This window comes from Pseudorasbora parva, chromosome 11, assembly GCF_024679245.1.
Source record: "Pseudorasbora parva isolate DD20220531a chromosome 11, ASM2467924v1, whole genome shotgun sequence".
Classification (NCBI taxonomy): domain Eukaryota; kingdom Metazoa; phylum Chordata; class Actinopteri; order Cypriniformes; family Gobionidae; genus Pseudorasbora; species Pseudorasbora parva.
In genome coordinates this window covers 25,192,677-25,219,842 of record NC_090182.1, presented here as the reverse complement: position 1 = coordinate 25,219,842, position 27,166 = coordinate 25,192,677, and the positions used below count along the sequence as shown (strand labels likewise).

Genomic DNA, 27,166 nt, shown 5'->3' with positions numbered 1-27,166 from the left:
ATCAATCAATAAATAAACTAAATCTGTTGCAATTTATTCAGTGAGTGTTCCTTTGACTATAGCCATTTTTGGCCCTGTAGAAAAGAAACTCTCCTAAAACACTTTTTACACTCTCACTACTTTAGGAAATGTATTCATCTCAAGTTTTACACTAACTTTGAAGAAAATGTACAAGGAGAAAAACTGTTACACAAGTGAAGGGCAACCATAATTTGTAAAGTAAAAATAAATATCCAGTGAAAAAAAGTGTACAGAATAGTCACATAAACACATTTGTTTTTAATTAGTAGCTAATTTACAAAAAATTCAAAGGAAACCATTTGCCACACAGTCGTTGCCACTCCCCATGTGTGTGATAATGTGGAAGCAGATTGCAAGTGTGCGGCTCTCTCTCACTCACATCTGCTTTCCTGCTCTGAAAAGTTCCTTCTGACAGGGCGCACATGGCCATGTCATCCAGCCCTCTAATGACAGGAACACACTGGCCGCCTGCAGTGGTTTGTGTTAGCCTGAGTGGAAGCGTAAAACATGATGTGAACACCTCTGGCCAACCTGTGCTCTCTGGCCCTGCTAAAGATCCTGGCAGCATCTGCCCGTCCTGGCACTATCTCACAAACAGATCTACAGCACTGTTTGGCCCTACCAGACCCTCGGCAGGGATGACTGATGACTGATGATTAGCTTGTCTGTCATGAGACTCTTAAAACATCAACCAAACTGATGCTATTAGCTTAGAAGCTACACTGTGAAAAATATCCTGTTAAATCCATTATAATAATAATAATAATAAAGAATGAAAATGGCAGCTGTGGTTGCCATACGATTAAGGTAAAAACATGGTGACAATGTTTTATGCTACACCACAAATCTCTAATTCTACCCAAGCTTCATATGCCATATGTTATTAGTTCAAGGAATAATTTATCAAGAATCATTAATGTGTATGCTATTTCAAACATCAACACACACACACACACACACACACACACACACACACACACACACACACACACACACACACACACACACACACACACACACACACACACACACACACACACACACACACACACACACACACACACACACACACACACACACACATACATATATATTTTTTTTTGTTTCTTTCTTCTAGCCTAGAAATCTAGACGCACCCTAGCGGCAGCAAATTTAATTTGCCCGCAAGTGTGGTCTAGCAACTATCAATTCCTATCTGAGCTGTATTCCTCAGAATCTGGACGGCCCAATCACATCGTGTATAGAGTCGGCGGGCGGGGCCATAATGACGACGGCCGAGTTGCGTTTGCGTGCTTCTAGTAACACAGAAACTGGCGAACGGCGGTCTTTCGAATCAGCTCTGCCCGCGCCTCCGGAAGACTTGGAGTTAAGATTTCCTCTGAGAAAAGAACAAAGAGCGGCACTGAAGTCATTCTTAAAAAGGGAAGATGTGTTCGGAGTTTAGCCGACCGGATACGGCGAATGTTTAATCAGTCAGCGAGCTCCCCTTCACCGTCGTTGCTCCGGTTGGTGTAGCGCTATCCTATCGCGTGCAGAGGGAAAGACAACCGTTTATCCCGCCCCTCGGATTGAGCCCTGTCTATGGTGAGTTTCCAGACCAAACATCTTGATGTGGGTCTGGCTTGTCAGGCTACTAGTCTTCATCTGTCTGTCCATGTATACATGACACAATGGGTAACTGAATATTTACACACTATTATAAATACACACTGTGCATCCCTTCTGACTTTCAAAGAATGTGCACAATGCAGAGATCAAGAGTAGTCATGCTGAGCATAACACAGTGAATGAAACCCATCTACAGTCGCATTATCCGCTAGTCTAATTTGACAGGAAACTGACTAGTATGTTTTCAGTTTCATTATTGAAATGCTTTTTGAAACTTTTAATGTTTATGTAAACACTCAATTGCTCCCTTTATTATTCCCTTGTATCATAATCAAAAGAGCAGAACAAGCAACCTGCTAATATTCTCATTTTGTTCCCACAAAACAAATAATGTTAGAGAGGTTTGGAACAAAATGAGAGTGATGAGGATTTTCATTTTTTGGTTAACTATTCCATAAAACAAGAAATATTTAACTTTCTAATTCCAGAATCAACTGACAACAACTGAACTGGCTTTTCCAGTGTTTCTGTTTTTGCTCATCCTAAATTACATCGGTTCCACTTAATATATGTGAACCCAGTCTATTTAGAAGACAGTGTGTCTGAGAGGCTCTTGCCAGGCAGAACTATTGAGTAAACCTGCTTTAAACTGTAGTCAGAGAGCAGCCTCAGGTAGACTCCCTCAGGAGAACTGTGGAGACTAAATAGCCATTTCCTTTTCAATCTGTTTCACTCACTCACCGTTTCTCTTTTCCCCACCCCTCCAATCGTGAGCAGAAAACCTGTGGATTATATTGGAGCCTGTGTGTCCTTTCATGTGCTGTTATTTGGTTTATGTTGATGCCCGATAACGGGTCTGTATTTGAATTATTTGAATAACTGTGCAGTAGACTAAATTTTAAAGGACAGTGAGTTCTACCTCTCCCATCCACATCTAGTGCTTTAATGAGGTGTTCTGCTCGCTCCTTTGGCCTCCAGTCCTCTGTATAAACACACACACACACACACACACACACACACACACACACACACACACACACTCACACACACACACACACACACACACACACACACACACACACACACACACACACACACACACACACACACACACACACACACACACACACACACACACACACACACACACACACACACACACACACACACACACACACACACACACACCATATCCTCTGGCTCACTCCAACATGCACATACAAGCTACATGCCCTCACTGTTAAAATATAGAACACACATACACACACTCAAAATAAATTCAGTAATCTCATTCTTGCTACACAAACGTCTGCAAATATTAGAGTAATTACACACAGTCTCTCTCTCTCTCTCTCTCTCTCTCTCTCTCTCTCTCTCTCTCGCACACGCACACGCACACGCACACGCACACACACACACACACACACACACACACACACACACACACACACACACACACACACACACACACACACACACACACACACACACACACACACACACACACACACGCCTGTCCATACTCATTGATGGAAGTTACAGGCCATTACCCTACACATTGGAGCGTATTGCTCTGGGTGCTCAAGGGGATGTGTAGTAATAATCACTCCTGTATCCTGCTGTATTTATGCCCTAAGTGGACAGTTCCAGGTCAGCTATACATAATGTGTTATTTCCAAGGAATTCAACCTTTACAAATACAGTACTGTATGTGCATGGTACGACAACAAAAGCCAGGACAAGGGCTTCTCATCATCTGCATGTACTCAATGTATGCTCATATCTTATGATACTGCCATACAATCTCGATGGCTGATTATTTACTAATGTCGTACAAATGTATTTTTGTCTAAAAAGGAACTGAACATATCTAGGAAAAAGGAAGCCATATCTAAACACGATTCAGAAGTGCAGGCATTTTCTCTGGGCCAAGGCTCATTTAAAATGGACTGTGGAAATGTGGAAAACTGTTCTGTGGTCAGACAAATCAAAATTTGAAGTTCTTTTTGGAAAAATGGGATGCCATGTCATCCAGACTAAAGAGGACAAGGACAACTATTGTTATCAGTGCTCCTGCATCTCTGATTGTATGGGGTTGCATGAGTGCGTGCACTGTCAGAAAAAAAGGTACATTGCTGTCACTGTGGTGGTACCCTAAGGTATAAAACCAGAAAGGTACTAATATGTACCTTTAAGGTATTAATATGTACCTTTAAGGTACTAATATGCACTCTTAAAGTACTAATATGTACCATTTAGGTGTGCGTAAGGTACAAAGATGTACCTTTTCAATTTGTACCTTAGGGTACCACCCCAGTGACAGCAATGCACCTTTTTTGGTGGTATGGGCATCTAACACATCTGGAAAGGCACCATCAATGCTGAAAGGTATATCTATATAAGTTCTAGAACAACATATGCTCCTATCCAGACGTCGCCTCTTTCCGGGACGCTTTCAGGGAAGACCTTGCATTTTACAACATGACAATGCCAGACCACATACTGCAACAATTACAACATCATGGCTGCATAGAAGAAGGATCGGTAGTTAAATAGCCAGCCTGCAGTCTAGATTTTTCACCTGTAGAAAACATTTGGCACATCATAAAGAGGAAGATGCGACAAAGAAGACCTAGGACAGCAAGACAAGAATAAGACAACATTCCTATTCGTAAACTTGAGCAACTTGTCCCCAGACATTTGTAGACTGATATAAAAAGAAGAGGGAATGCTACACAGTGGTAAACATGGCCAACTTTTTTATGATTAAAATTATACATTTTCTAAGTTAAAATATTGAAATTTGAAACTTCCACATCAATGCATTTTTTAAATTCACAATGTCTACAGTGTCCCAACTTTTCTGGAATCGTGTTTGTAAATAGTTTTGAAAAAAAATATTTAAGTATTGAGAAATGTGTCCTATAGCGATTGTAAAAAACTAAATCAATACACCGAGTAGTAGTTTGTTATATTATATTTTTTATGTTCATATAAAAAATGTTCGTTTTTATAATAATAGTAGAATAATTATTCATTGTAATAATAATAAAAAATATTATAAAAAAAATATGATCAATTATTATTTGATATTATTGCATTTTATATAATTAATTACACTTTTTATAATCATAAATATAATTACTATCCATTTATATCATTTATACTATTAATATACATCTTCTTTTATGGCATAATATTTTATAATTGGCATGAAACGAAAATTGTGATTTTCATCCCTATTTTGACATATCATTGAAATGGCTTCTCCAATGAAAACAAATGTAGAATGGTACTTGTTTTGATTAGATCATTATCGTTTGCTAATTGCTGTGATCTAATGCAAGTTACAAGTTGCTGGATTAATAATAATTTGAACCTCTACACATCCACATGTCATAGAAGATTTAAGTTTTGTCATTGCAGTAGGATACACAATCTTTTTATTGTGGATAACAGTAGTCATGTCTTGAACCTGTCTGCTGACAAGGCCTCCCAGGGCGGAAACGGCTGTTATCACTCCTGCAACAGGAGAACAAACCAATTTAGTGAAAGCCAGCAGCAACCTCAGAAAAATGTTATTTTTTCTATTACCCAAGCACAACAAATAGCCTGAGTACCACATCTCATTTTGTCCATCATGTTTGCTGCAGTAAAAGAGAATACAATGCTGACAGTTTAAGCTTCAATGCAATGTTTGTGTCATTTTATGGAAGCAGCTACATTTTCCTGCCTGGTATCTGACATTAAGAGTTACTGCTGTGGCCCTAAAGCATTATTTAAAAACACATTTGAACAATTTCTAACAGCTATCTCCTTACAGGTATACGGATAAAAGTCTGTCCAGTATTGCCTATTGTCCATGTTAGATTTAGAAGTGTTCGAAACAGTGCAACAGCAACCAAGCCATACCTCTCATTGTGTTGTTCGACCTTAATGATAATGATATACAGAGTTACAGGTCCTTCATAGCCTACTGAAGGCTACAAATAGCACTCAGTGCCGCAAAAGTGATCCAGTGTTTGGTGGGCGAAAGAACCCAGGTGCAGAGACCGCTGGTCAAATGAGTGTTCACTGCCTCCGACTGAGTCACTCGCACAACCCGAGCATGAGAGTGTGAATCCGATAAATAAGGAAGAGTATAAAATACACAGTATGATGGCAGACATACTGGGTGGCACAACTATGTACTCACACAGCACATATCCAACCAATCATAACCCAAACTGTATAACGATAACATCATAAAAGAGGGCAAATATTTGTTTGATAGGAATGTGTTTATCATAGCTCAAATAGCTCAAGTAAAGACTTTTACATTACAAAAGTTGCATTTTAAAGCATTAGACATTCATGGAATGTCTAATATCATAAACAAAGTAAACCATAGTTATGCAGAATTGTCTGGTTAACAGGTTGTTTCTGACGCAACTAAGGATGTTGATCAGACTGTGATGTGGAGAAACTAACTAAAAATAGCAACACAAATAACAGCAGCTCAGATGGTTCTAACAGCATTTTTGTAGGAACAAGCTACTCTTCAAAGTAGAAGTGTTGACTGATAAAACATAATTACGACATTTTTATGCCACATTCTACAGTCAAATAGCATATTTGGATATATCCGCAAGCACTCACACACATATTCCTTAATACATGTGAGTACAATATTAAGTTCCCAGCTGAGAACCCTTCTCCTCGTATATGGATATACTCAAGTCAAGGATCAGAGCACTAAGTAGGCCAGAAGAGTGTAAGGCCAGGCTAACCAGAGAACTTAACACTTGGGTCTTGGTGTGCAGGGGATGAACAAAACGGTCACACTTTCAAAGAGTGCTAATAGTGCTGTGAGCCTGTGGCTGCTTGGCTCAGTATGAGTCCTTGACATCACAGAAAGGACAAACGCCATTCTCTGACAGGCATTAGTAGCACATATTAGCTCTTGTGCTTATGCAAAGTAGCTAGGGGTAAAAGAAGCAAATGTCAGCTGATATTCAAGGACAGGGCTGGTCTCATTCTTTCTCTTCCACAATGATCTTAATGCCTATTTAATCTGATAATAGAGAAAGCCAGACCTCCGTTTCATTCACAAGGCATCTTAAGAGACAACATCCTGGCACACAAACATGGTACAATTTTGATGGTAAACTCACAATTCAACTAAAATAAATTTAGTAACATTGCAAAATCGCTAAATAGCGGTGTTTTAGTGTAATTTTGCATTAACATTTGTGGGAGTATGCTAATGATTAAGCAAAAAATAAAATCGAATGTCATGGAAATTATTTGGTTTGCTTGTTAAGTTAGTTTAAGTAGAATGAGTAACAAAGTTCTTAAACAATTTGCCAGAGAGTGACATCCATTTAACTGTGCAAAACAAGCTTAAAGGGTTACTGCAGCGATATGGCTTTGTATCAGTAGAAATCCTGCAGTATATTTGAATGATTGTGCATCCCCCCTCATATTCCCTTGAGACAAGAGATTTATGCATTTTATTTCTGGAAAAATTCCTCTGATGACGCAAATATCGTCAATTTGCGTCATCGGAGGAATTTTTGGCCAGAGTCTAAAGACTACAGCCAGCAGAGGGAGCCATTTCCGCATGTTTTCAACTCGCACGTAGGGGATGGGAGATCATACTCAGAGCTCAGCTCGCAGCTGCAGCCTCTGGCATTCATGGAAACGGTGCGGCCAGCGGAGCAAAGTAAGTCTTTCAACTTCTCAAACTAATTCCTATGAAAGTTAAGCTTCCAAAGGCATGAACTGAAAAGGCGCCAGACTGAACATGCGCTGTGAATCTGTGACGCGGACGCGTTTACCTCAGCTCTCATCACAAGCTCATCCATGACTGACAATGTAATCTGACTCCTGCAGTTTTGGGCTGTGACACTCCCTCAGCAGCTAAATCACATATTGAACAGACAGTTTTTAATTGTAGTGTCTGTTCTCTAACTGAACTGATTTTATGAAAATGAACGCGTCGCGGTGGGAAAGTGAAAGTGATTCAGTAATCTAGTAGCGGTGGCTTTGGGAGTGGCCTCGTAGGACAGCGAAGCATTCTAGGAATTGTTTTCTTTCATCCCCATGAGACAAAAATAATTTTTCTGTCTTTTCTCAGTCTAGAAAGCACCAAATTAAAAAATAATTTTACATTTCATTTAATGACCCAGTTTAAATAAAGATTCATCTTCCCAGCGCTGTAGTACTCCTTTAATTTATCAAATTGTGTTGTAACTACTGAAACTAAATTAATATTTGTACAACAAATTTGTTAACAAAAATATATGTCTAAGGGTTTTGTTTAGTTCTGTTAATTTGTGTTTTAGTTTGGTTTTGTTCTGTTCCTGTTTGCCTGTGTTCGGTGATTGTTATTTTAGTTACTCACTAGTTCCACACGTTCTTAGTTCTGTTGATTACTCTGTGTACTCTCAAAACTAGAGCCTTCCACATTAGAATTAAGACGCTAAAGGTACCCCTAGGTGTCATGGTATCGATGAACAGGGTCCTCCATTGATTTCAATGAGAAACCTTTGGCACCATACACAGACGAGTTGGACATGGGAATGTTATCATCATGATGCAATGATATATTGGGTTATATTTTTGCCATTATGAAATGTTGGGTTGTGATTCACAATTTAATCAGCCAACATCAAATTACTGTATTATTTACTTATTATTATTATTATTATTTAAATGATTTACATTAATTTATTTAAATGTTTACTTTTGAAGAAGCATTATGTCAGCTTTGATTGTGAAATAGCATTGGCTGTTGTGTGTCTCATGACTGTCTGCTTAAGAGTTGGTGTATCTTTTAAGTTAGATGTGACTGCGATTAAAACATTAATATCCATTCCGTTTTTCAAATAAAGATATTGTATGGCTTCAGAAGACTTGAGCTGAGTTATTTGCAATACTTATATAATGTGTTTGGTCAGTTTTTGCACAAAAAATAAAAATAAAAAATTGGTTGAGAAGTAATGGGGCTAGATTAAAAATCTAAAAGTATAAATATTTATGATATGCAAATGCTAAGAATCATTTGCGTTTTGAACAGATTAAATCAATAGAGTACCGTCTTCGTCATTACCATGACGCCTATTGATTTAGATTTTTTCCCCTTTAGCGCCTTAATTGTGAAACTTTTGACCATGCTTCAGTTTCTGATGCCTTGGGAGTGAGAATGAGTATTTCTTCCCTGTTCTGTGTTGTTTACATTTATGTCAATGTGGTTTATGCATTTTTCGTGCAATCCTGGAGGATGTTTCTGTTCGTGCGTGTTGCTTACCACCCCAGCCGTGACAACATGTTATCTTGTTGTTTTTGATAGGCTTTATTTAATTGCATAGACAACTTTTCTTCAGTTTAATTAGGATTCTTAATTAGGTTCAATGAACCCTTCATTTTCTTAGTGTATTTTGTGATTCTCAACCCTACACGAGCCTGATCTTCCCTATCATAACACATTTTCCTAACATGGATAATACAGTCCATGATTACGTCTTCACAAGCACTACAGGGATTAAAATTAAAAAACCCTTCTTAAATTCTCTATGGTGATGTCAGCCAAGACAGACGCATGTGTCCTCATTAGGACAGGAAGGCTATATGGGGCATCCTCATAATGAAGCATAATTGGACCGCTTCCACTATTTAAAATGGCACTATATGATGGTATGGGGACAGTAGAGTTTCTTGCACTAGATAATGTCTAGGCAAGATTATGCTTCAGTTGGTTACAGTCTTTTTTTTTTCTTTTTTTTTCTTTTGTCATTTGCAGCTCGGAAATCAAAAGACTCCCTTAGTGTTTTACCACCTTTATATTCTTTGTTCTAGTTTTATATATAAAAAACAGCAAGGTAACAGTTGTCATGTTTTTGAAGAGAAGACAGCTGAGAGCAGATGTGGTTCTCTCTGTCTCTCATTAATGTAAAGGACTGTGCAAGACAAGGGAGTCTCTGTTCATCTCAGACTGAACATGACAGCTCCTCTCTTTTACTCATTGAGGAGAAGTACATCCCTTGCTCGATCCTTTTTTACAGCTCTTATAAAAACCAACAGCTATAGTACATGAGAGATAGAAAGCCCCCATTTAAATTCCCCACACAGTAGACTCAGTCACCCCCTATTATCATTCTGAATACCCAAAATGTATAAAAGGTCACAGTAAACAAGAGGTCCACATTTGGAGTACTGTTCCGGTTCATGATTGGTTTCATCTAGGGCTGTCAATCAATTAAAATATTTAATTGCGATTAATCGCATGATTGTCATGAGTTAACACGCAATTAATCGCAATTTAATTACACATTTTTATATGTTGTAAATGTATCTTTAATTAAGTTTGAATTAAGTTTTTAATACTCTAATCAATATGGGTATATGGACAAATATGCATGCTTTATGCAAATGTACGTTTATTTATCAAAGAACTTGTGTCTTAAGCCTAAGCTTAAAAATTCAGAATAAGCAGGGATTTCTCTCATTTTAAGAATATAAATAAAGGGAGTAGCAGGGCACAGTTCGTATGAAAAACTGGTAATGTGAAAACTGTCATGAGCACCTGAAAGTGCACCAGTACCACACCATACTTGGAGGAGGTCTATATTCCACGTGTAGGAATATACTGTGGCCCCAGAAAGGCCAGTATTTTGTGTGTGCGAGCGCCTTTTTCGAAACATGCTCGTCGGACCAAATATTGATGAGGCACTTCCTCGTTGCTCTACGTTTGCCCTCTAACGTACATTATTAATTTTGGATACACTGATCTTTCAGTGTCTTCAAATCAGCTGACTATGCGTCGCATCTTGTGACATTACGTCCGTTTATTGGTCCGTTTACATGTCTTTGGTCCGTGTTGCGTTCATATATCAATCGAACCGCACCAGAGTTCGTTTGGAAGCGGACCGAGACCCATCTTTTTAGCAGCCTTGGTCAGCTTGTTTGGTGCGCACCAGGGTTCGGATGGCAGCGTTCACATATGTTCAAATGAACCGCACTAAACGAACAATCGCACCAGGGTTCATTTTAATCGAACCAAACATGACAAGTGTGACAAGTGCACCCTTAGACGATTGTAATGCATTTAGTTTAATAAAACACATGCACTGTAAGTGGTGATGGTGTTAATGATTCAGCTCAGATATGAGCGAGTGAGCTTTATTAATACTCAGACTGCAGAGAATATGCTGGTGTAAAAACACACTTTTCTTTCGACCTGGTGTCTAATAAAGGTTAAATAGAAAATATGGTAACTTATTGTCACGTCACAGACAAGGGAAAAGGGTGCGAGGACTCAAGTGCAGAAAAAAGATGATTTATTTACAAAAACAAAACATAAACTCAAAACAAAACCCACGAGGGGGAAAAACAAATAATAGAATAATATAAATACAAACTTAAACAAACCAACAGAATCACGGGGAGGACGGAAGACGCAGACATTACACAAGGATCCAACACAGACTGACAAACACAAGGAGATTATAAAGGGAACAAACAAGGCAGATAATGAGGGAGAACAGGTGGGGCAAATAAACCAATAATCAGATAACAAGAAGGGCGGGGTTGACAGTAGCACATGCAAGACATGACAGAACCCACATGTGCACACAAGACAGGACAGGCATGTGACATTACCCCCTCCTTAAGGAGCGGCTACCAGACGCTCCACTAGGGACGGGCGGGACAGACCAGGGAGGGACGGGAGGGACAGACCAGGGCGGGGCGGGAGGGACAGACCAGGGCGGGGCGGGAGGGACAGACCAGGGCGGGACGGGAGGGACAGACCAGGGGGGCACGGGAGGGACAGACCAGGGGGGCACGGGAGGGACAGACCAGGGGGGCACGGGAGGGACAGACCAGGGGGGCACGGGAGGGACTGACCAGGGGGGCACGGGAGGGACAGGAGAAACAGACAAGGAAGGAACAGACAAGGGAGGGGTCAACAAGGGACACATGAGGAAAACAAAAAGTTCAGGCACCCAGGGCGGCGCACGGAGAGCAGGACGCCTCAGCGGCGCACGGAGAGCAGGACGCCTCAGCGGCGCACGGAGAGCAGGACGCCTCAGCGGCGCACGGAGAGCAGGACGCCTCAGCGGCGCACGGAGAGCAGGACGCCTCAGCGGCGCACGGAGAGCAGGACGCCTCAGCGGCGCACGGAGAGCAGGACGCCTCAGCGGCGCACGGAGAGCAGGACGCCTGGGAGGCGCGGTGAGAGCTGGACGCCTGGGAGGCGCGGTGAGAGCTGGACGCCTGGGAGGCGCGGTGAGAGCTGGACGCCTGGGAGGCGCGGTGAGAGCTGGACGCCTGGGAGGCGCGGTGAGAGCTGGACGCCTGGGAGGCGCGGTGAGAGCTGGACGCCTGGGAGGCGCGGTGAGAGCTGGACGCCTGGGAGGCGCGGTGAGAGCAGGACGCCTGGGAGGTGCGGTGAGAGCAGGACGCCTGGGAGGCATCTCCGGCCCAGCGGCGTCCACCGGAATGCGATCCACCAGCACAGGGACCACCGGAACACTATCCACCGGAACAGAGACCACCGGCATCGGGACCACCGGAACACGATCCACCGGAATAGAGACCACCGGAACACGATCTACCGGTACAGGGACCACCGGAATAGGGACCACCAGAACACGATCCACCGGCACAGGGACCACCGGAACACGATCCACCGGCACAGGGACCACCGGAACACGATCCACCGGCACAGGGACCACCGGAACACGATCCACCGGCACAGGGACCACCGGAACACGATCCACCGGCACAGGGACAACCGGCACAGGGACCACCGGAACACGGTCCACCGGCACAGGGACCACCGGAACACGATCCACCGGAATCGGGACCACCGGAACACGATCCGCCGGTACTGGGACCACCGGCATGCGATCCGCCGGCACTGGGACCACCGGCACAGGGACCACTGGAGCTGGGACCACAAGAACAGGCACGGAGGGAGCCTTCCTTCTCCTCCTCCTTTTAGAGACCACCGGAGCTTGGGCCACTGGAACTGGGGCCACTGGAACAGGAACCACCGGAGCTATCCAGCCCCTGGTCCTAGAGGGACTGGAGTCCAGCTGTTCCACAAACTCCCAAAAGTCCGGGGTTCCCATTCTCTCAACCTCCATGGGGCTGAGAGGCATGTCCAGGCAGAGGTTAAACACCTCTGCCTTCTCTGTCTCATTGAGGTACAGGTGATGCACCTCAATAAGGAATTTGCAGGCGAACTCTCTTACACCCGCCCCCTGTTGGCGGATGTATTTAGAGTTCACCTGCCGCATCACCTGTACGTGCCTGGTTAGCTCCATAGTTCAAAGAGCAAACAACAAAAATAAACAATCCTCTTGCTGAGTCCTCTATGGTTGGATCCTTCTGTCACGTCACAGACAAGGGAAAAGGGTGCGAGGACTCAAGTGCAGAAAAAAGATGATTTATTTACAAAAACAAAACATAAACTCAAAACAAAACCCACGAGGGGGAAAAACAAATAATAGAATAATATAAATACAAACTTAAACAAACCAACAGAATCACGGGGAGGACGGAAGACGCAGACATTACACAAGGATCCAACACAGACTGACAAACACAAGGAGATTATAAAGGGAACAAACAAGGCAGATAATGAGGGAGAACAGGTGGGGCAAATAAACCAATAATCAGATAACAAGAAGGGCGGGGTTGACAGTAGCACATGCAAGACATGACAGAACCCACATGTGCACACAAGACAGGACAGGCATGTGACACTTATAGGCAATAACTGCACTTTTGGTTTAGAATATTAATGTTAACCATTTTCTTTCCCTATTAATATTTGCTGCTGCATCGTTTATGTCTATGGTTTATCTTGATTTCTCCAACTATGGGCTACACAACGAATCAAACAAAAAATGCGCAATGCGTTAACGCTTATACAGCCCTGGATTTCTCCTACATTTCTCATAAATTAACAACTGTTTAAAATTTTGATTTTTAAAGTTATTTTTGAAAGAAGTCTTATGTTCCCCACACCTGCATTTATTTGATAAAAAACAAAAAAAAACAAAAAACAAAAACAGTGATGTGAAATATTATTACAATTTTAAAAAGCTGCTTTCTATTTTAATAGAATGTTTAATAATTTTTAATAAAATTTTGAGAATGTAATTTATTCAGATGGCAAAACTGAAGAAATTTCTTCAGAAATCAGTCTATCATTATATGGTGCTAAAGAAACATTTCTTATTTTGTTAAGGATTCTTTGATGAGTTAAAAGTTTAAAATAAAAACATTTATTTGAAATAGAAATCTTTTGTATTTAAAAATGTAAATGTCTTTTGGATCCTTTTGATAAATGTAATACATCAAAAATATACATTTTAAAGGGGTGGTAAAACACATTTTCATTTTTTTCATTTCATTTTTCTTTTTTTTTTAACTTTAGCTGGTGTGTTATGTTGCTGTTTGAGCATAAACAACATCTGCAAAGTTACAACATTAATAGTTTAAAGCAAAGGGAGATATTTGCTTTTTTAAAAATATATTTCTAAGGACTATAGCAAACGACCGGGTAGCTTGACATCACTAAGCCCTATATTTACATAAACCCCTCCTCCGAGAATATTAAATAAGGGGGGCGAGGCCATTTTTTATTGCTGTGGAGAAGAGTTGTTGTTGTATAATAAGTAGGCTGGAGTGTTGTTGTTGCAATCCCAACGAAATGCTGTTATTTTCATCCAGATTGCATCAATGGTTAAAATTAATTTTTTAACTCTGTCCCTCATAATTATTACCCAAATCTCGCTTTCTGTGCTGCACATTTTACGGAGGAAAGCTTCCACAATCTTTGCGAGTTCAATGCAGGATTCACACAACGGCTTGTCCTGAAAGATGTAGCAGTTCCAACTTTAAAAACAGACGCTGTTTACGGGCCACAACCTGTAAGTATGATTTATTTTTCGTCAAAGTGTTTTCCTGTAATAGTTTGTATTGTTAATTGTACATTGTAGCAAGGAAGTAAACAAATGACAACACTGTTTGGCTCTGCAAACCAATTTGATAAACGCTCATTCATACATAACGTTATCCGACAAACACCTAAAGTTTACAAACTTTTTAAATCTCAAGAAAATGAACTTGGAATTAGTGTAAATGATTCTTTGATTAGAGCTTTTATATATTGTTTATCTACATGGTTGTTTATCTACAGGGATGTTAAACATGTTCTGTGTTTGATTTGGCTAATAGTAAAGCCAAAGTTTAGTGTTTGTTTTGGGTTAATAGTTCTTGCGACAGATATTTTCTATAATCACTCTTAAAATACAAAAGTAACGGTGCCATTTAGTAGTGATCACTGTAGATCCGCAGTCTTTACAGACTTTTTCCAAAAAAAAAAGAAAAAAAAAAGAAGTGCACTAGGCGGTTAGCGAATCACAACACACTGGGCCAGCTAACCAATCTGAGCCCATTACGTATTTGAGGGACCACCTTCATAGAACCTGGAAACCATCAGACCGTTTTTTACAAGGAGGAACAGAGCAGTGTAAAATATATGAAAAATACACTGTAAAAAAATTCAGGCCCCAATTGAAAATTTTCTAGTGACTGATCACATCTAAATTTTTTAGTTGGCCTAATTGAATTTCTATGAATTAAATTGCATCAATTCACAGAAATTCAATTTGGCCAATTGAATTTTTTTGATGTGATCAGTCACTAGAAATGTTTTAATTGGGGCCCGATTTTTTACAGTGTAATGAATTCTTTTTTATAAACGAAGCATGAACACATGTTACAGTGCAACCCACAAACACAATCAAGCCTTCGAAAGAATGTGTTTTACCACCCCCTAAAAAAAGCTTAATTTTGAATGATTGTATAATTATAAAACATTCAAATTCATACAGCATAGGTGACACTGAAGCTGACAAGGTGCCTTTACACTTCCAGTGCCATGCGACAGTGGAAATATGTCAACTGCTAGAAATTCTTCTGTACGATTACATGCATGTTGATTATGATGGAAGTGATTTAGCTGCTAACTGTAGGTTGTTAAAGGTTACCAAGCAACAGCACAACCTGTAATAGAAAATTTCACAGATGTGCTGTACCGCATATTACAATGTTATTATTTTGTGGTTTTGAAAATTATTTTTCAGACCTTTTCTGGGAAGAAAATTTAAAGACTGAACCTCTCTGCGCTTTAATTGCATATCTTGCTTTAGGGAATCCCATCCAGGAGATTCTGTTCTGATCAGGATTTGGAGGTCCTGCAGTGACTGAGGGTCTCTCCCCCTCTTCGGTCTCTAGTTACACAATAACACAATACCCTGGAGCCATTTCTTCCAACACTCACAATCGCAGAGGTTCACTACCCTGCTACATGTCTCTGTGACTGTACGACACGTAGAAAGACTTGCTACAGAGGGTTATTATTTTCTTCTCAGTGTGAAGCGCTGAAAGATATTTCAGGCTTATGACAGAAAGCTCTGCTGTTTTCTGAGATACTGTGATGCATGTTTACAGGCATCTCCCAAAAGCAATCACATCAGATGCAAAGATGTAAACACCTAATAAAATGAAAACACATGTGCATACTACTCTACAGAAGCAGAGCAGTACAAATTTTTTTTTTCAACAACAGTCGTTTCATTTAGAGCAGTATATTATGAGACTTTGCTCAGTGCAGATCAAATTATAGCAACTGTAAATACGCTTGATTCAGTTCTTTGTACTGAAGCATTCTTCTGGCCTGGAGGCCTTCTTTCTTGGAGGTCTATGAATGCACACTTTCCCATAGATCTTTAAGTGGACTCTTGAGTCTTTGCATGCAGGAATCGGTGAGAATCTCATATCGATTGTGGAGCCTTTGCATTAGGTTCCAGCTATTGATCAGCTCTAATTCTGCTCACGGATCAAATAAAGGAATCCACCATTAACTGTGAGGACTTCAAATGTCAGCGAGGCAGTTGGGGGTCATTGAATAAATTGCATTCCACCTTCATGTATATTCTTCTGAAATTGAAAGCGAAAAGAATTTTGAAAATAACACTGTCTGCCTGTTTAACAATCTATGAATCAACTATTTTAATTACTTGTTTACAATGAGGCAACCTGATTAACACTCTATACAGGATATCTAAATTTACTCCAACTTAATGTAATTAGAGTTATCAGCGACCACAGAAAACAGACTACAGCAGCAATTAAATCAAACGTGGCTTTGGGAAATCAACAGAGATATTATATTCAACTGATGCTGTATTTCATATAATAATGAAAAATAGAAGCACACATAATATTCTAAAATTAAAATCACAAAATATAGTCTTAACCCTCAGGTTCTTTTAAAAATGATTTTTAAGGTGTCATGAATTGGCTTTTTAATTTTTTTATACTGTTGTCTGAGTAACTAATGACGTTTGTGTGGTTTTCACATTCAAAAAAATCATAACTAATAAGTAATAGGCTATGTTCTGGTTTTGAGGCTGTCTTCTGAACACTGGGTTTTGATGGGCGTGCCGCACTGGAGACCTGGAAATAAATGCCCACGGCTAGGATTGGATAATATTTGCATATTTAATGAGCTTCAGCTCCGCTGTCATATCTAGCGACAGTGTCAGTTCACATGAGGCAGAGATTATTTTGAAAGCGACAACTGCAACTTGACTTTATCAAACAAACACAATGATTTATTTCATATCCACCTGCGATTGTATTACATAGCCCGCACCCGCACGATCGGTCGGTATAAGCACGAACACACACACACATGTGCGCACCCAGATCAAGAAAGAATTTCCTGCTGACGGGCGTAAGTTTAGGTAACCCGTCTAGAAAACACACAGTCCCCAGACTACTATTAGGTGGCCTACATATAAAAAGGACGTTTTACTCACAAAAGTTTGTTGTACCGTTCCTGTCGGATCCAATATAGAAGGCACAACATTGTGTCTGCAAATCCAGCACTTGAGACTACATTGGTGCCGGGAGGAAGGAGGGACATGCTGTCGAAGAGTCCTAGCGGGATCGTGATGCTGAAGAGTTTGGGCAGTGTGGATTAAGAAAGACCGCGAGTGGCTGCCCGAGGCGATGGTACTGAAGCGAGTGAAGACCGGTGGGATGGAGAGCTCACTTGCGTGCCCATGGGTCGAGGTAGAGGTGGCGGCCGTCCTGGAGGGAGCGGAGGAGTTGCCGGTGTCCGCCGTGGGCCGGAGCCTGCTGCAGTCCACCATGATGGGGAGAAGCAGGAAGCATGGGACTCGTTGTCCTCAATCGGAGGAGCCACGTCCGGCTGCCAGGGGGTGGAGGACGATCGACCGTCCACCGGGTGTCCAGCACCATGGCATAGCACCGTGAGGGAGAGCCTCTTGGCTGGTGAGGACCGAGCGGCAGTGTGTCCGTGAACCGGACCAGAATTTTTTTTCTCCTCTCTCCACTCTATCTGTCTCTCGTCTCGTCTGTCCATATCCCAGACATGTGAGACGCGGAGATTGGGCCCCCCAGGGGGGAGTAGGCGCCATCTCGGGTGTACCCCCCGGCCTGCGAGGGGTGATGGGGGTATGTGGCGGGGTGGACGAGCGAGAGACATGGGAGGAAATGAGCGAGACCGTGGTGTAAGTGCAAATGATTGTCACCTGCGAACCACACCAGTCTTGAGTCCTCTCATGAGGGAGTTCGGAGGCATATAAGGACGAGCGTCACCAGTAAAGGACGAGAGAGGACCAGGCCCGGACTTTATGTTATGTTTTGTTTATGTTTTATGTGTGTGCGAGTAGTTGTCCTTGAGGGGCTGCCCACGTTACTTTCGTTTTGTTTATTATTTGATTAAAGTCTTTGTTGAACGTTCGCCGGTTCCCGCCTCCTTCCTTCCCATATTTATGAACTGTATTACAGGCATATTATCATTTATTGTCACTTCTCTTAAGATTGGTAAGTATTAAGATAAGAGCAATGCTAGGAATAGGTGTGCTCTCATTATACTTTCCATGAATCAATAAAACTGTGCTTTCCTAGGTGCCACACCATTTCTTATTTAATCAACCTTTGCCCCAGAACAATTCGACCCCTTTTTCTGTGTACTCACCCCCCTCTGGTTCTCCCCGGCAGGTGCTGACAGGGATGGTTTGCTCTAAGGATTGAGCCCACACACAGAGGGGGGGGGGGGGGGGGGGGGGGGGGCAGTTGAGGGTAACTTTCCTCAGGCGTCTCCGGACACACATTCAGTTCATGGCACAAGAGGCCATTCAGCATTACGCAGAGTCTGGGCCTTCACAGCACCCCTCTCACAGCTCATTGTGCGAGGGCTGCCCATTCACCATGCAAAAGATCGGGATGGAAGCGCAGCCACAGAGCAATACAAGAGACCTTCGATTATCCAGGACAAACTGCTGCAGCTTTTAAATATGACTGAGCTTCATAATGGGTCAGTGAATAACAAATGTCTTATCTTGAGGAAAAAAAAAAGGAAGACAGTGAGGGAAAAAAAGTGCAAGAACATCATTGACTAATGAGCATGTTGAATTTTCCACCTGAGAGAACCCTATGAAATTCATAGAGGGACCGATTTGTCTCTTCACTCCATTACAAATCCCACCGCACACCTCCAGCTCTGACAGAATCAGTGGATGGAGTTTAATTACACTGTTTGGGGACCCTCACATTAGTGTTTGGATCTGCATTCCAATATCTGTTAATAAGGCCATTACGCAGTTGTTTTCATTTCATCCGATTGGTTTTCCTCAAGACCAGAGAGAAGGCATGAGGTGCTGATGGGGGATTGGTCTGTCCTGACACACACTGAATGCATGAAAAGAAGATGAGGCGGGAGATGAGTCTATGCATATATCAAAATTCACATCAAGAAAAGAAATATTGGTAGCCCTGGGGAGACGAATGCTTGGATTTAATGTGCATTTCTTTGATGTGCTCTCAGTAGTATTACAGAACAAAGAATATTTAAAACATGCTGAACGACATCTGCACACTGGTTTTCATACTCAAGTGCCTAGTCTGCGTCATAGTTTTAAAAACTCTATTCTTAAAACTCTATACACCCTTAAAAATAAAGGTGACAGGAAGAACCAATATACAGGGTTTGAACGGCGATGCCATAGAAGAACCATTTTTGGTTCCCCGATGAACCATTTCATGAAACGTTCTTTAAAGAATTCTTTTTAAACCATTTTATATGCTAAAGAACCTCTCTGCGCTACAAGGAACCTTTCATGCAGTGGAAAGGTACCTGCATCATGCCAAAGAACCATTTAAGAACCTTTTTTTAAGAGTGTATATTCTTTGATGCTTTCATGAGAAAAAGAAACCGAGAAAGACTGTTATTGAGTAGTGCCTCCCAACCTTTTTTGTCTTACATTTCCCAGTGAGTAAGGCTCAATAATCTCCTCAGTAAACCAAAAAAAAATTGTTTTTATACTGCAGTGATATATCACTTAGCATTATTATTGCAATTTTAAGTGACTGTTTACATTGATTCACTTTCAAACATACCATCGGCAATACTGTAAAAACCTGAGATTGTCTTTAAGCATTTCTAGTTGCACATACGAAAAGCATTCTCAAAGAAAGGCTGAACAATGAATTTATCTATTTATAAGTCAGTATGATTCGTGGCTTGCATAAGTCATAATTTCTCTTTTATGCCTTTAGAAAAGCCAAAATCAAAATCTTCCCAAGTAGGCTACCCCTGATTGGGAATCACTGATACAGAGAGAGAGAGAGAAAAGGAGACATTTCACATCCCCATTTCTATATCCTAACTATATTGCTGCTGTTAGACGTCTACGTGAGGCTAAAGAGCTTGAAAGTCATTGATGAATCAGTTCGTTGCTATTAACGCTTGTTTTCTTTATCAGCGCTTTGATCCTGTGTTCTGCACAACGGAAGCTGCCACACGTTGTGCGCTTTGAGACTAGAAATACAACATATTTCATACTTAATCAAAAAATGACCCAACATAACCAACACCATTCACCATTATCAAAAAAGAAGAAGAAAATAAAAAGAAAAGATAATGATCAGCATTATAGCATTACAGAACGGTTTCATGATGTATCAGCAACGGCGCGCGCGTCCATCATGACGCATAATTTCGATAAATTGTAGGCACAGTAGAGAAACGAAAAAAAAAAAAAAATGAGAACAAAAAATGTGTTTGCTTTGATTATTATGTTATTTCTTAACGACATATTCCAGGCGTAACACGCATTCGGCGTAACGCGCGGTTTTTTGCGTCTGAACCATGCACTTTCTGCACTTGTGAACCACGTATCACTAATACATTCAAAAACAGCACATTTATCATGCTAGCTATATTAGTGTTTAATACAAAGAAGAACGCGATTTTATCTCCGCGTGGTATGCGCAACAGGGAGACAAAACTTTCACATCCAGACTTCTTCATTTTATCATTCTGCCACCAAAGCAACAGATAGACATGAACAGCAGCTGCAGTGCGTTGATATTCACTACACGCATTTTCTCTACACTGTAAAAATGGGTTGTACTCACAAGCATATGTCATGGAAAAGCTATTCCCCATTTTGACCATATCCACTTGAGGTACCAGTTTAGGGATATCCTGGTGTTGCGAGAGTGCAAACCGAAACACTTCATATTCGTGTGATTCGGTTGGGAATAATCCTCCTGTGGGAAAAGATACATTCCACAATACGTTAAAACCCAAGCCGATTTCTGTCAAAATAAGTCAAATGACTAAAACCATACTTATGATCCTTTCTCCATTTTTTTTATTCATAACGCCCCATTCCACACTCTATCCTTCACTTTTGTAATTCACTCACCTATGTTGATATTACTTGGAAAACTGGAACCGAAGCACAATCCCAGAAAACTGGTGAAGAGCAGTGTGAGGCTTCGCTGCATATTTCCTTTTGCATTAGCGAAGAAAAAGAATGCCAAATCCCAAGCATGGGTATGTGCGTGGTGTAGGATAGCTCTTCTGAACGCTCTCACACTATCCGCACATCGGCGACCGAGCAGCGTGGATTACAGGTGCACCTCTGCGCGTGCCGTCCTCTCTCGCGCTGCGTCCTTGTGTGTTGCGCTTCCAGCCGTTCAGCACGAGCAGCACTTCCTCTGAGAGCCGCGGACGCGCGCGCGTGCGAGAGAGTGAGTATAACCGTACAGTTCCACTCAAGCACAACAACGTGTGTGGACTTTCTTCTCGCGTTCACAATAAAAACACTTATAGTAGGATTAATCTGCCACGTGAATTAGCATGATACTGATTTATAGATGTATCTATCGTTTACATATTTAAATACAGTTTACTTCATCAGTTTCAAGGGAAGACGTAAACATTTGCATAAGCATAAATAATAATAATAATAATAATAATAATAATAATAATAATAATAATAATAATACAGTTTATTTGTATTGCAATTTACATTTGGCACAAATCTCAATGTGCAGTTAAGATCATTAAAAAAAAAAAATCATTATGTCCATACCACATCATATCTCCCAATAAGATACATTAAAAACTAAACTATTTAAAACTATTTACAGCTCTTGGTTCAAGACTGCATATATAAATGTTTTGTGCGCCATTCAGAACTGACTGGACAATGCATTTTAAATTCCAATCCAGTTTCTCAATTTGAATTGAGGTAGCAACGAGGATGTAGAATTGGAATTTGAATGCAAGCAAAAATAATTAAAATTAATAAATGTTTGTAAATGTTTACTTTTTGTTAAACGTTCAGTAGACTAACTGAATGTCATCATACAAGAAATTCTCAAGTGTTGTCATGTCTGATCATGTTGCAGGGGATTCCATGTGAATTTAATGGATTAGTTCACCCAAAAATGAAAATTCTGTCAAAAATTACTTACCCTAATGTCGTTCCTCACCCGTAAGACCTCCGTACATCTTCGGAACACAAATGAAGATATTTTTGTTGAAATCCGATGGCTCAGAAAGGCCTTCATTGACACCAATGTCATTTCCTCTCTCAAGACCCATAAAAGGCACTAAAGACCCACTTAAAGACTACAATCATTTTATGAAGTGACGAGAATAGTTTTTGTCTGCAAAAAACAAAAACTAAATAAGGATTTATATAGTCATGGGCTGATTATAAAACAAAGTTTCGAACTTTATGAATCAGCGTATGGATTCATGATCCGGATCGCCAATGTCACGTGATTTCAGCAGTTTGGCACGCAGAACCATGAATCAATATGCTGCTTCATAACCTTTCGAAACTTTGTTTTGAATTCAGCCCATCAATATATAAGTCGTAATTGAGTTTTTTTGCACACAACAACTTTTATTGTCGCTTCATAAAATGATTGTAGAGCCGCTGTAGTGAGATGGGCTTTGTAACGACGTCTTTAGTGCCTTTATGGGTCTTGAGAGAGGAAATGACATTGGTGTCAATGAATGGGTGCCTGAGCAATCGATTGCAACAAAAATATCTTCTTATCGAACAACTTTAGGGTAAGTAATGACAGAATTTTCATTTTGGGGTGAACTAACCCTTTAAAGGCCCACTTTATGGTTAATCTGCCTTGGTTCGCACAGGCCCGGTTTCACAAACAGGACTTAGATTAAGCCAGGATTAGACCCAGTGGCATAACTTTGTTTTAAAAAGTGGGTGGGACATAAATTGCGTATCATATGCACAGGTACTCACTTGAACTTGCATACTCATTTTGACGTATGAGGGGGCGCTCATACGTCAAAATGAGCTTTGGCGTGCATATAGTACGCAGTTTTTCGCGTGCATATGATATGCACTATATGGCTTATTAAGAGGGGTAGCATTGCTGATACAATGTTATATCAGATGTAAAATATGTACAATAACAATTGTACAAAAGAAAAATTTGTATTAAGATGTCTGGAAATTAATATTTAAATTCAATTAAATAGTGCATTTATTGATATAGATCTCATTTAATTATTGCATTTAAACACAATATAGCATTGTGCCAAGATTTTTCACGTGAATAAAGGCATATAGATTTGCACACTTTGCTTATAGGCCTAATCACTGGTCTAGTCTGTTAAACTTGTCAGAAGTTCTCATTTCTAATCTGCCCTCGTAGAATATTTTTTCTCTCATCAAAACCGAATACCATCAGTGGTTGTACATCAAGAGCAGGGACAGTTTTTGTGCATTTTGTTTGGTGATCTGACCGGAACAAATAGAAAGTATCTGTAACGGTGTTAAGCCTCTTATTTAACAAACAAATGAAATTATACTCTTCAAGTTAACCAGAGATGTTTTGTTTGTATTAGTTAGGTTCATCCATGAAGCAAGATGTTTTAAAAAAGTGGTGGGGACATGTCCCACCTCACGAAATTGCGTATAAATAGTACAAGTTTATTAATCTCGTGTAATGTATATGCCAAAATGAGTTTTGCGTGCATATGATACGCACGTTATGGCGTATTATACATATGAACCCCCCACCCCACCACCCTAAACCTACCCAAGAGCGTGTCATATGCATGCCATAAAGTGTGTATCATATGCATGCAAAAATCTGCGTAGCATTTGCAAGCCAACTCATTTTGGCGTATCCATTCTACGAGATTTCACACTCGTACTATTTATACGCATGACCATGAGATCATGTTAGTCCCACCCGTACCACCCACAAATTACACCTATGATTAGACCCTAATTAGGGCATTTAAGTGTTTTTTTTTTTTTTAAAGAATTAAAAAAAGATTGTGAGACAAAACAATGCAGTGCAAGTTTCTTTAAGTTAAAACAGCTAGTCTTGAGCCATGTCTTTGAAACTAGGGGGACACTATTTCAATTTGGAATTAAAAACGTGATAGTTGGTAACATGCAGAATCGGGCATTGAAACCATTCTTTATGATGCTGCTGGGCAATCTCTACCACTTAAAGCTGCACAGCCGGCTTCACAGCCACTTTGAGCTGGAGAGAGCAATGACAAGATTAGAGCTTTCGGGCTGATTCAGAACAACAGTGGGTTATTTATAATCCACTGCACTTTCAGTGCAATAGAGATTACCTGCTGGCAAACACTGCAAGAAAACAACATGCCAGTCACTGTCGCAGCATCACTACAGTAATTCTCAAACATGAGCCCCTCAAATATGCTCATATTAGTGGATCTATATCATGCCTCTAGGTTTAGTTATCACATGCCTGAGGGTACAGTAAAAATGCATTTGTATTTGTCATAACATTAATGCTTGTTGATGAGCAAACCTATCTGGGCTCAGCTCAACCAACCATAGTTTCTGCAGTGAAACTACAGTCAAACCAAAGTTTATCCAGACACCATTCACCACTTTTTCACATTTTCATAGTTTATTTATTATAGTTTAGAAAATGGTACAATTGGAACAATCAGCTGTCAGCTGTTAAATTTATGTAGGCAATTAATAATACCAATTTAGATCAACCAATTACCAAGTAATGCTTCATTTTGTTCAGTCTGTGGTGTAAAAGGTTGCATTAGCAATTAAAGAATAAACACTTAGACAAAACAGGGTCGGGTCAAAGTGTCTGAATAATTTTGGTCACAGAAATTGTATTAATTGTACTGGTAGTGCACTGTAAGAATAATTTTTAGGCATAACATGTCACAGTTTACTTTATTTTACTATCCCCAATTATGTAAATTAACGATAGCGTCCTGCACCTTTTTTTTGACTGTGTATTGGCATCAGGTGTTTTAAATGCAATGTGCATGGGCTTAGCTGCTTATCCATATTACTTTGTCAAGTCTTTTGTGAAGTTCCCTACTTGTTTATGAAAAATGGCTGCAAATCCTGCCTTTGACATAATTAGGATTAAGGATAAGCTCATTTATCAGACCCTGGCAATTTGGATAATGAAAAAATTGCTTTTCCTTTAAGCATTGTCTCATGCAAAAAGAGGATCCAATTAGCATATTTTCACTGAATAGAATTTAAGCGATTAAATAGGTGTGGGGTGAGAAACTAGAGTCTTTTTTTCCTGTCTTCGATTTAACACGCACAATGCGCAAATGATAAAACATGATAGATACAGTATCTGCCTTCTGTGACATCTTTAAGACTAGAGGAAATCTGGTGAGATGTAGCACTGCAGAAAATGAAAGAAAACATCTGAGAACCTACCATCATCTGCAAAGTGTAAAAAAGAAAGTATCATTTATTATGAACCAAGTTCAAGAGAAAGGCACACACAAATGAGGCAAGATGAAGCATATGGGCTGCAATCCGCCACACCAGCTTCTTACCATGAAGCTCAATTACTCATTGGAAATTGAGAAGGTGAGGAGGCCTTTCTCATTAAGCCTGTATCATATTCAACCCAAAAGACCTCTATTAGACATCAAGGCAAAAGGAGCAAGTAGTTAGAGGCTTGGAAAATGAGTTCCACACATTACGTAAGATGTTTTGATTATTGTACACACAGCTTGTTCTCTCTGCCCTGTGCACACTGAGGCCTACATAATTAATATATCTCTATTTTTTTCAGGATGGTGTCCACTGTCAAAGAACTCATGGTTGATGCTAGCATATGTTTTTTTCTTTCTTTTCTATGTGCATTAGACATAATACTAATTCTCAGAATCATATTTAATTTACATATTTTCCTCCAGTTTATTCCTCCAGCATTTGGTTTCACAGGGAGACTCAAACATTTGCATAAGTTTAGCATTATGTCCATACCACTAATCACATAACAGACAGGCATATTATATTAGATGTTAAATGACACCTTTAGAAATGCAGTTTATATTTTATCCATCATATTTAATAAATTAACAATTGTGGCTTAGGGTTAAAGAACACTTTATTTCCCATAATGCTTTATCAGTGTTGAATTTATTTAAATTACAATTCATTAAACAACTCAAAAAAGACCAAAGACTAAATACCAAGCAAAATTTCTCGCATAAGAGAAACTGCAATGCACAATATGGTGGAATAAGTCCCGTCTTCAAAATAAAAGAGACAGTTGCCACTTAGTAAAGTTATCACGTCACTGCAGCTGCTGTCCCATAGAAACAGTCAGTGTCCACGTTGATTGGATCAACCTGAAATATATGCTTTTTTAAATGCTATTTGAAGATACAAAATTACATTTTTGGGTCAGTTCATGTCAAATTCTTTATTTTGTGTGCAACTCCAATCAACTGATACAAAGTCTCTGCACATATTTTTTCTTTTTCGATAATCCGTTACACTCAGATGTACGTTATAATATGGAAGAAAGATATCTTGCTACTTCCGTTTCATTGTGGCTTTAAATACAAAATTCTGTCATGAAACACTAGATGGCACAGGTCATTAACTCAGTCTGATTGCAATCACATCATTCTCTGTGAACAGATAAGCTCACTGTTCAATCTTCAAATACTTGGTAAGCATTTGCTGGAGTAGTTGCAGCACGCTTTCAGAATCCCTTCACTTTCCCCAGCTCCACCTGTATACATCTGCTATGGGTAATTAATGTAGCAAGAATGGTTTCTACTCAAAATCTCACGATACATGGCCCCATTAATTTTTTTCCTTTACATTGATCAGTCATC

At 40.1% G+C, this 27,166-nt stretch overlaps 1 protein-coding gene across 8 annotated transcripts in view; it reads right to left on the bottom strand.

Annotated features, from left to right (window-relative positions):
• Positions 1-21,738, bottom strand: part of gria1a (glutamate receptor, ionotropic, AMPA 1a) — a 92,352-nt gene extending 70,614 nt beyond the window's left edge. For 5 of the 8 annotated variants that reach the window (XR_010908369.1, XR_010908371.1, XR_010908370.1 and 2 more), the window contains exons 1-2: positions 21,435-21,734; positions 21,142-21,276 (exon numbers count right to left, since the gene is read on the bottom strand). Coding sequence is in view for 5 of the 8 variants with exons in the window: in XM_067457511.1 (XP_067313612.1) it covers positions 21,142-21,276; positions 21,435-21,516 (217 nt within the window). In the remaining 3 variants the exon portion in view is untranslated. Of the gene's footprint in view, positions 1-21,141; positions 21,277-21,434 lie in introns of all 8 variants that reach the window. The other 3 variants (XM_067457512.1, XM_067457510.1, XM_067457509.1) reach the window with 3 other exon arrangements.
• Between the last annotated feature and the right edge of the window lie 5,428 nt (positions 21,739-27,166).